The 11,141-nt window shown below is 36.4% G+C and overlaps 1 protein-coding gene across 1 annotated transcript; it reads left to right on the plus strand.

Annotated features, from left to right (window-relative positions):
* Positions 1-299: 299 nt before the first annotated feature.
* Positions 300-4,763, plus strand: LOC111477965 (isocitrate dehydrogenase [NAD] catalytic subunit 5, mitochondrial-like). Its single transcript, XM_023121991.1, has 7 exons — positions 300-540; positions 1,007-1,327; positions 1,406-1,567; positions 1,662-1,736; positions 1,992-2,101; positions 2,173-2,245; positions 4,170-4,763. Exons 1-7 carry the CDS (start codon positions 355-357, stop codon positions 4,359-4,361), a joined length of 1,119 nt encoding a protein of 372 aa, XP_022977759.1. The 5' UTR covers positions 300-354; the 3' UTR covers positions 4,362-4,763.
* The last annotated feature ends 6,378 nt before the right edge of the window (positions 4,764-11,141 follow it).

Here is an 11,141-nt window from a genome sequence, read left to right on the forward strand (position 1 = left end):
TGCTTTTAAAAAATTTAATAAAAAAATGCTTTTAATTTTTTCTTTTAATTTCAAAAATATGATTGTCTTATGTTTGGGAGTTGGAGAGTATTTTTTTTTAGATAAATTATAAATTTTTATTAATTCGATCTAAAATTTGAATTAAAAATACTATTTAATGATATTTTTAGTAAAAATTATAGTATCTAAGAAGCCCAAGAGCCCATCATACGAGCCCACTAAGAAGCCCAAGAATCTTCAGCTTTTGAGTTCATGCGGCCCTTTTTTGTTTTAAAACTAAATTTATTTGTTGTTTAACAAAACACTTTTGGTAAGACATCTTCTCTGTGATTTTTCTTCAATCCTTCGTCAATCATGGCGTTGCAGCTCCTGAGACGCGCTCTCGGAAACCAGTCGGGTCAGATCTTCTCCCTTTCATCTAACCTTAGCTCTTCCTCTCCCCTCCCCGTTAGGCCTTTCTCTTCCGCCGCTTCACCGATCCGAGCCACTCTCTTCCCCGGCGATGGTATTGGTCCCGAAATTGCGGAGTCCGTCAAACAGGTATTGCTTTCTCTCCATCATCGCAATTCTATTTCAGCACGATAATTAGCCCGTATTTTGTACCTTATGTGAATTTCCCTTGCAATGACTCGAGAAAATTGTTCTGAATTTGTTGTTTTATCGGTAAATCGTACGGTGTTGCGGGGTATTTTTTTTGTGCTTCTCTTATAAGAAACTGTTTCATTGGTTCTTATCGTTGATATTTTTTTCTTTGTTTTTTTTTTGTTTCTACTATTAGATGGTTATTCAAGAGTACTGCTNTTTTTTTTTGTTTTTTTTTTTTTTTAAATCAAATCTTAGTGAGTGTCACATACACTTGAAATCGCAAGTCATATTTTTCAAAGAATTAAGAGGAAAATTCCTTGCGTCGAACATTTTACGGAGCATTAAAGGGGAAGATACTTTCTTTTTATTTACTAAGTGATATTTAGGGTGTTGTGATGAATTTCATTTTTCATCTATACAGGTATTCAGAACTGCTGATGTGCCCATCGAATGGGAAGAACACTATGTCAGCGACCAAATAGATCCCCGAACTCAAAGTTTCCTCACGTGGGAAAGCTTAGAATCAGTGAGACGTAATGGTGTGGGCTTGAAAGGACCCATGGCTACGCCAATTGGAAAAGGCCATCGTTCTTTGAACCTTACCTTGAGGAAGGAACTTAATTTATATGCTAATGTGAGGCCTTGCTACAGCCTACCTGGTTATAAAACACGTTATGATAATGTAAATCTGATCACCATCCGTGAGAACACAGAAGGGGAGTACAGTGGACTTGAACATCAAGTAAGTATCTATTGTTTCGATCGAGGGGGTGGAAAACAATCTCAATGTGATTTACGTATAGGATTTCTTGCGTGCTAGGTGGTTAGAGGTGTGGTTGAAAGCCTTAAGATCATTACCCGTCAAGCAAGTTTAAGGGTAGCAGAATATGCTTTTCACTATGCCAAAGCTCATGGGAGGGAGAGAGTCTCTGCAATTCACAAAGCCAATATAATGCAGAAAACTGATGGTCTTTTCCTTAAGGTGGGACTACATTTCAAACTATTAACTGTTTTCTCATATGCACTTTCCACCGAGGCGTCCCCATCTGAAGTTTTCTTTGTGTCTTCATTTTCAGTGTTGCCGGGAAGTTGCAGAGAAGTATCCTGAGATAAAGTATGAGGAAGTTGTCATTGATAATTGCTGTATGATGGTATGGATTAACTTCTCTTCAAGAATCATTCACCCTTACGGAAATTAGTTCTTAGAGGTGATGTGGAGGTCTGGGAGGGTCAATCTAGAACTCCTAGTGTATTCTTCAGGACGAATTTTTGATAATAAATTGATTGGATGATGAAATTTGGGATCTTTAAAGAGTTTTCGTAGAATAGAATTTCATTGAAATTTGACTTTTGTGCAAGTGCAAGTAAGGTGGAACTGGTTTTGATTGTGTATCAACTCTGTGCAGCTTGTGAAGAATCCATCACTCTTTGATGTATTGGTTATGCCAAATCTTTATGGTGACATTATTAGTGATCTCTGTGCTGGGCTGATTGGAGGATTAGGGTTAACGCCAAGGTATTTGTGCCTTATTTTTATGTTTATTGGTAAGTTTAAAGAATCTCTGATGTCAAAAAACATTTGTGCAGCTGTAATATTGGTGAGGGAGGCATTGCTCTTGCTGAGGCTGTGCATGGTTCGGCACCAGATATTGCTGGAAAGGTTAGTCTTCAAAATTTTAAGATCGATGACTGGCATTACTGCATTTTTATTTATTTCTTTGGCTTTGATCAAATATCTCTTTTGTCCAGTCACCAGTTTTTGTATGTTACTTGTATTCATAGCTGGATTTCTTTAACGAGCTTTGCTGTTTTGTTTTCACTAAGCAACTCAGATTTGGTCCTAAACTATCTCTAGGTACTTTAACCCGCATCATAGGGTTTATTGGTGTCAATTTCGTTTTTGCACTAATAATTTATTTCAAATTCCTCTCATCGGTCAATAATCTTGACAAGTGTTTACATGTCAACCTTGGAGACCTATGTATTGTGGGGGGCTTTTTGACATGGAATTTATTGACGTTATGAGAAAAAAATTTCATAATAATATTATTTACGAAACTAAATGCTTGGGGGAGATAGATTTGTTCAAATTGCATGACATTTCTATGAATGAAAAATTGGCTATATTAAACTACAATATTTGATGTGTGGGATATGTTCATCATAAGTTGTACATTTTCAAATACAAGAAATGATTTAATCATCTTCAAGTTAGTATTATTAGTAGTAAAAGGTATTAAAATTGTAGTCTATTATTTAAATTTAAATTAGAAGTTAAAAGATTAGTTTTAGAAAATGACATTGATTGTGGGAACCTAGCAAATGAAATGAAAGTTAAAGAGCAGTAGTCGTCTTCTTTCCATAGAAAGTTCTCTCTGTATGCAGAATATAGGAATAAACTTGTGATGCTAACACTGCTGTGGCATTAATACTTGAAACAAACACGGTAATATTGAATGTACATGTAGAGGGAATGGTGAATGATGGTTAAACAAATTTGACGGGAGAGATGATTCGGAATAGTGGGTAGACTTGAGATTAAAAGAAGTGTGTAGGAAAATGAGTAGCGAAAGAAAATGTTACTTATAATATATTTATAAAAACGTTCCTGGGAAACCTCTTATGGAAAAAAATGCTAAGATCTCTCAAACCTTTCTTTTAGAAAAATTGAAACAAGAAAGACCGGATTATCAAACAAGTCAGTTTTGATAAAAAAAAAAAAGAAAAAGAAAAAAGGTATGGAAAACACAGGTTAAAGGGTCAACTCTTTTCTCTTTAAAGCAGTTGTATTTTGGATACCAACGTATACCCTTGATATTTAGCCCCTTATATATCAGAATCAGGAATAAATCTTCTTCATAGGAAGAATGGAGAACAAATGCAGATTGGGCACGTATGAAAAGAACAAAGGTTCCGATAAAGAACAGAATTACAAGAAAGCATGTTGAACAAGATGGATCTGACCTAGCGTCCTTAGGGAATTACATATTTTCTTTGACATGTGACTTAAAATTTCACTTCATAGAGTCGCTTAGACGATTTTTTTTTTTTTTTTTTTTGGCAGTAGTTCAACCTAACATTCAGTTAAATAAATCTTTTGATTCCTTCTCTACCTCTCAAAGGAATAGAGAAATTTTTTTTCCTAGTTAGACCTCTATCAATGCAATGGAAGAACCATCCCTTCCTATTTTTTTTGTCAATTCAGATAGAAATAAAATGTGACCCCAACCCTTATTTACCACTTTAGCGGGGGTGGGGGGATACAACCGAGGCAACGTAGTTTATGATTGAATCTCAGAAGCATTTTTTTCATTTGGTAGATCCAAGTCCATGGCCCGCTTTGGGTTCTCACTCGAGCTTTTTTCTTTTAAAATTTTCATTGTATCCAATTAACTCGAATTCAAATGGGAGTTCATATTCACACATTTTTGCAAAAGCACAACCAATATAAAAGTAATTGATGAGGTTGAATATATATTTTGCAAACTCGCAAGGCAGACAGTTTGTTCCTTGCACCAATCATTAGTTGCATTTCTTTATCGTAAAGTATTTTTCATGTATCTGAAAGCTTGTTACTTGCACAGAATTTGGCAAATCCAACTGCATTGCTTTTGAGTTCTGTCACGATGCTTCGGCATTTGGAGCTCCATGACAAAGCTGATCGAATCCAAGATGCCGTCCTCAACACCATTGCAGAAGGGAAGTATCGAACAGCTGACCTTGGCGGTTCATCATCGACTACCGAGTTCACCAATGCAATCTGTGACCATATTTAAGGGATGCCTTTCATTGTTTATTTTGCAGTCTTACACGTTGTTTCTGGGAAACATTCTGGAGGCGTTCTTCATATCTTTTCATAGTTTCTCTGAAGCGTAATAAGCTCAGATCATATTGATGACTCTGAAGTAGCTTATCCCAAGGGTGCTACTATATTTAGCCATTGATCCTTTGCGGTCCGTCCATAGGATAACTGAAACGGCTCTGTTCACGTAATCAGCCATACAATGTCAGATGATTGAGATCTGTTCAAATTTATTTCTACGAAAACATGGCTTTTTCTTCGTCTTCCCATTTTTTTTTACTATGTGTAAAAGACGAAAAAGAACAGTCTTATTATCTTTGAAGTTGTGCCACAATTGTATGGCATGTGATCAATTTATGATGCGTTTTGATGTGCCGTTGTATTTAGAGTCATTTCTTTTTCTCTATCATCTTCTTGCTTTGTCACTTCCTATATTAACTGATGGACTTGGGCAGTATTAGGTAGCTCTATTGAGTTTCAGATGCAGGCTCCAAGAGATGTTTATGGCTTCTCTTACTTGATGTTCTCATTATGCAGAGCCTATCAGTTATGCTTCTACAGTTTATGAAGGCAGACTGAACCTGCTATAATTGTAGTTGGCCACTGTTGCGGATTTTGTGTGGAGTTGTTAACTGGCATTAAAGTGATCGCAATTTATCAGATTTTTAGCAGCCTGTGTGTGAAGCTAGAGTTTAGTTTCTGTGGTGCAAGCTATGCAGGAATGTTGGGCCTGACAATAAGTGCTAATTGGTCAAAGGGAGAGTCTAAAATTTTGCCTGGAGTTTATATGTTGCAACCGTTATGTTAAAATCAGAATTCTAGGTAGGAGGTTATGGAAGAAGCACCAAACTTGGTGGAAATAGATTGACCATCGAACATATTCATGTTACTTCACACACCATGAATGCGTGAGCCATACCGTTTAACAGTCCAATCGATATTGTCATCTTTGAGTTTTTTCTCTTGGACTTCTTTTGGAAGATGTTTCCACATCATTACAAAGAATATTTCGTTCCCCTCTCTAATCGATCTGAAATCTCATAATTTACCCCTCTTCGGAGTCCAGCATCCTCGTTAGCACTACCGTGTCCACCCCTATTCAGGGTTCAACGTCCTCATTGACACATCGCTTGATGTCTAGCTTTTGGTTTTCCCTTTTTGATTTTTCTCTACTTGACGTGGAATCTCACATGCCGAAATACTAAATACTAATTACTCAATAAATTATAGACCACTTGAAGTCTTCATTTTTGGCAGAGATCTTAGATTGTGCATAGCTCCGAGTGCAAATACATATAGAACTAGTAGTCTAGAAGGGAGAGTGAATGGCGTTTCCCCATTTATACGAGTTACATTAGTTTACAACAAATGGTGGCTAAATACATATTAGCGTTCTCAAAGAGGATAATTCAACACAACCTATCTTCAAAGACACAGAGGGCTCTGTCGATTATGAGGTGAGGTAGCGCGGCGGACAACACTAAGGAAAAAGTTCTCATCACAAGGAATGCAGAGTTTTGAGTTTGTAGTGAAATCAAACTCATCTTGTGCTTGATCCAGCAATGCCTTGAACAGAGGATGATTGAGAAGGCTAATTTTGATTACAAGCCTTCTGTTATTCTCACCCACATACACAACCAAGTGACCCTTTGGGACGTCTCGCGGAATGAAGCAATCCTCATGCAAGGGAGACCACAAAACCCATTGGCAACACTCCTCGCAGGCTGCACAAGGTACCACTTTGCTTCCTATCTTCCTCCATTTGTTTGCACATGCTCTTATAAACTCCCCCTTCATATTATCAGTGTGTAGCTTTAGTCTTTGGCTAGTGATGGAGAAACTGAAAGGTATATATAAGAGCGGATGAAGAACACTATTAGATGGTTGACATTATAGATATAGCTAAGCAGTGGGCTCCGTTTCTGTATGCCATTTTCCCTCTGACAGTGCATTATATATATCATGGTAGATGCACCTTGCCTGGCTGTACCAATTTACTTTATTATATTGTTGCATCTCTAGATGATACCAATTGTACGAACATTCATTGCATAGTTTTGAGATGAGATTTTATATATTCAAATATGGAAAAATGGTGTTAGGCAAAGGAGTAATGGTTGACTGATTTTTTTCCCGAAGTTCTTGCTTGAAGTTAATTTTGTTATGGCCCCACATGATTGGAGTGGACAAGAGATGAGATTTGAAGTGTAGGGGATGAAGATAACTTTCTTTCTTGGGCATAGTGACGATGTAATAGCCCAAATCCACCGTTAATAGATATTGTCTGTTTTAGCCTGTTATGTATCGATATCAGTCTCATGATTTTGAAATGCGTCTACTAGGGAGAAGTTTCAACACTCTTATAAGGAATAGTTTGTTCTCCTCTTCAACCGATGTGAGATTTTACAATCCACCTCCCCTTTGAGGCCTAGTGTCCTCGCTAGCACACCACTTGGTGTCTCACTCTGATCCCACCCGTTACGTATCACTATCAACCTAGCTTTGTTCCGAGAGGGCTATATCGATCTCGAAAACTGAAGAATAAAGGGAGGAAAGAATGAGATTCTTTATAGCCCTTTCGAGACCCTACGTAATTTCCTTTGGTTGGATTAGCAAGTTCTTCGCCCGACTTTACTATTTGTCTTCCTGGCAAGGATGCCCAATGTTTCCTGCTCTAGCTCATCCGATTTTCCCTATCGTACGTGCCCAATCTCAACATCACTTTCCAAACCAAAACAGGCCTTCTTTGAAGGGTAGAGTTTAATTCTGTATGATCACTATGGATTATTGAATCTCATCTTCATTAGTTATGTTTCTTGTTATAAAATCAAGGGATTCATGGATTGATGTGTACCCCAAATCATCTTTGAATTGTTGGGAGCAGTTCTGAGTTGAAAAGGAACATGGCAATATGCAGAAAGCAGCTGCATTGCTATCCATTTTTCTTTCATCTGCTGCAGATGGTTTTGGGATAAGCTTGTCTGCAGCATCACATCTGGGCGCAGGTGATGGGCCGCTCTCACTCAAACATAACTTTTATTTCAGTTTTTAAACATCTTTCTACTTAAATTTCAATAAAATTTACATATATTTTTGTTTGTTTTGGTATTGAAGCCTAGATTTGGTTCCTCTCAGTTGTCAGTTCCTCCTATCTGGACCTTTTTTTTTAATCTTCTTCTCAAGTCTGTTTGTAAATAAAGAAAGAAAGCTGAAAATATTCTCATTCCTAGGGAAATGTTTTATAATTTAAGGATTTAATCTTATTACCTCATGAGGAATTATGAGCTTTTTCCTTTTTCGATTTGGATCGAAAAATCGATTGGTGACTGAAACAATATATTTCTTATAAAAGTGTGGAAACTTCTCTTTAATAGACGCGTTTTAGAACTGTGAGGTTGACGGCGATAGGTAACGGGCTAAAGCAGACAATATCTACTAGCGGTGAGCTTAAATTATTACAAATGGTATTCAGAGCCAGACACGGGATGGTGTGCTAGCGAAGTTGTAGGCTTCCAAGAGAGTGGATTGTGAGATCCCACGTTGGGGGAACAAAACATTTTTTTATAAGCGTGTGAAAATCTCTTCGTAACATATGCGTTTTAAAACTGTGAGGCTGATGGCGATAGGTAACGGACAAAAGCGGGCAATATCTATTAGTGTTGAGTTCAAGTTGTTATAAATGTAATTAGAGCTAGACACCAGACGGTGTGTCAGCAAGGACTTTGGATCTCCAAAGGAAGTGGATTGTGAGATCCCACATTAGTTGAAGAGAGTAACAAAGCATTTATTATAAAGGTATGAAAACATCTCTCTAATAGACGCATTTTAAAATTGTGAGGCTGACGGCGATAGGTAACAGGTTAAGGCGGACAATATCTAGTAGCGGTGGGCTTGAACTATTAAAGGTAAAATGAGTTGAACGGGACATATATTTGAACTGTGGCCATTATGATGATCAAGTGTGTGGGGAAAGATGGGATGGGCATGGGCCAAGATTCTTGCTTGATATGTCTTGTGGTTGTTTGACATCATTTTTACTTCACAGAATATCCAAACCCACTTCTTTACATCTATACATCATTCATCAGTACACTACTGATACTAAAGTCATCATTCAACTCTTAACTTCAAAGCAGATGTAATAACATTTGTATTCCGAACCGTAAAACTCGAAAGAGTCATGTCATTCAACATAGAATTCGGCCAAAGTTCTACAGCACTATTAATAGTATGCTCAGCTCAACTCCCTTGGTCCGTAAATCTTGATACAAGGTTATGAACTGAAAGAACCCCAACCCCAAGCCTTTCTGTTTTGAAGTGGGCAAAACCTTTCCCCACATTCACAACACAGATAGCAAACCCAAACTCTCGAGCTCACTCAAGATTCAGAGAAATGTAGGCAGCTAGCTAGTTGGCATGCAACAATTAATTTGCATAGTACTGAATAAAGATGCTGTCTTTTTTATTCCCAAAATTGGCATGAAAGTGAAGAAGGAAAAGGTAATGATATGGTGATTTGAATTTGGGCTGGGATGGTTGATGAACATGATAGAGTCAAGATGCAGTTCTCAGATCTAACAAGCTGCAGTTGAAAGTGATAACATGCCCCGCGGGTCAGAGAAGCTGGCACTATTATTATTTATTTATTTTCATTTAAATATTAATTTTGCCCCATATCTTTCCATTTATAACTTCCCATGCTTCCCTCTTGGAAGCATTTGGTTTGTTTTCCTCACTTTTTCTTGTTTTGATCTCTATTGTGGGACAATTATATGAGAATTCAATGGAGTTTCGTTATTTTAATTTTTAATAAAATAAAGGGTTTTTTTTTAAAAAAAATTGAATTTGCTAATTTGTTGGAGTTGCATTCAACCAAGTTAAAATATCTCGTTTTGCCTATGATAACGAGATGAATTGTGAATTAGTAGATAATTTACGAATAATTTTTTTTTTTTTTACCTAATAGATCGATCGGGAATACTTAATTCAATCAACCCTACAAATTATATTTGAACGTATACAAAAGGAAACTTCTTCGATAAATATACCATTCTAATTAATCCAAATACCCAAATAACATCAACATATTTGTTTTGATTTTTGAAAATTTAAACTTATAATCAATTATCTATTTTTTAAACCTTCAATTGTTAAACTAAAAAAAATGATTGATGAAGTTATTTATCATAAATCATATATAGCATAGCATCCCATTCATTCATGCTTTATTTTTATTCATATTTCGCATAGGAACGAAAATAAATAAATATATAAATAAACAGTAGAAGCATTCAACATTAATGCATTAATGACCTAAGAAGGGATTGTGTGCTTTACACTTATATCAGCATCAGATAATTAGAATTTTTAAATTAATTTTAATATACATTAGGTATGAACAACCAGATAGAGAGTAGAAACATAAGATGAAAATCTATGGAAAATGTAGAAATTCTAAGCTATTGGTATGTAAATTTCAAAAGGCGGTTATGACTCCGCAACATGCATGAAATGAAATGAACACATTTGTAACTGCAACATGCATGAAATGAAATGAACACATTTGTTCGGAACCATGTTCAAATATCTTTATAGACTAGAATGAATCAATTCTATGTATTATAGCTTAGAGCTAAATGCATGTCAAGTTGAAAATATATGGTTTTGTATAATGTACTAAGATCTAACTAAAAGTCCCTATTTCTGTGAGATCCTACATCAATTGGAAAGGGAAACAAAACATTCTTTACAAGGGTGTAAAAACCTTCTCTGGTGGACGTGTTATAAAACTTTGAAGGAAAGCCCAAAAAGAGAAGCCCAAAGAAAACAATATATGTCAGCGGTAGGTTTAAACTGTTATAAATGGTATTAGAGTCATATACTGGATAGTGTGTCAGCGAGGACGCTGGGCTCCCAAGGGGTAGAAACCTCTCCTTAGTACATACGTTTTAAAACCTTGAGGAAAAGTCCGGAAAAGACAGCCCAAATAGGACAATATATGTTAGCGGTGGGTTTGTGCTTGCGCTGCATTTTCCTTCCAAAAAGCCCTTTAACTGAACCCAGACTGAGGGCACTAATAAAAGGATGCTTCAAAGGGATATTTTAAGTGGTGATTCGCTGCAAAACATTGTGAGAAACTACTGTTTGCAATTTATAAATTGACATCACTTAGCAACTCAAACAGGAAACATCATTATGCCTAACTGAAATTTAGGTCTTCGTAAAGATTTCCATTACGAAGGTGAATGCTCCCTAGTGAGGCTGATAAAGTGGACCAAGTATACTATTTCAACCATAACCATTCGCTTATTAAATAAAGCGAGTTGACCTTTAAACTCAAACAGGCTTTATATCTTGTCTAGTCTTCTGGTGGAGACGCCATAATTCATTTTTAATACTAACTTTCTATTATAAAACCACTAGGGTATTTTTTAAATATTAATCATCAAATCTAAGAACTTAGCTATTGTTCTATAAATGCTGAAGCCTTATTTCTGATGTATCTAAGTGTACGAAACTTGAAACCCCAGGATGAAGTTCTTAGTCCTCATCTTATCAATGATGATCTTGAGCTACACTTGCTCAGTGACTTCAAGAAGGATTGCTTTGGCAGGGTTTCATGAACAAGGAAACCAACATTTCTTAAAGCAATCAAAAACGGCTGAAGAAAATAACAGCAGAAAGAGCAATTTCAAGCACCCAGAAAGTGGCATTAGCAACCATCACTCTTTGCCTAGAGAGTACTTCAACGAGA

The sequence above is a fragment of the Cucurbita maxima genome, unplaced genomic scaffold (assembly GCF_002738345.1).
Source record: "Cucurbita maxima cultivar Rimu unplaced genomic scaffold, Cmax_1.0 Cma_Scf00004, whole genome shotgun sequence".
NCBI lineage: Eukaryota > Viridiplantae > Streptophyta > Magnoliopsida > Cucurbitales > Cucurbitaceae > Cucurbita > Cucurbita maxima.

Bases quoted from the DNA above. Each gene is read 5' to 3' on its own strand.
- LOC111477965 (XM_023121991.1), top strand. From the start codon at position 355: ATGGCGTTGCAGCTCCTGAGACGCGCTCTCGGAAACCAGTCGGGTCAG. The intron at 1,737-1,991 runs GTATGGATTAAC...AACTCTGTGCAG, and splicing joins TTGATAATTGCTGTATGATG to CTTGTGAAGAATCCATCACT. The intron at 2,246-4,169 runs GTTAGTCTTCAA...TTACTTGCACAG, and splicing joins CACCAGATATTGCTGGAAAG to AATTTGGCAAATCCAACTGC.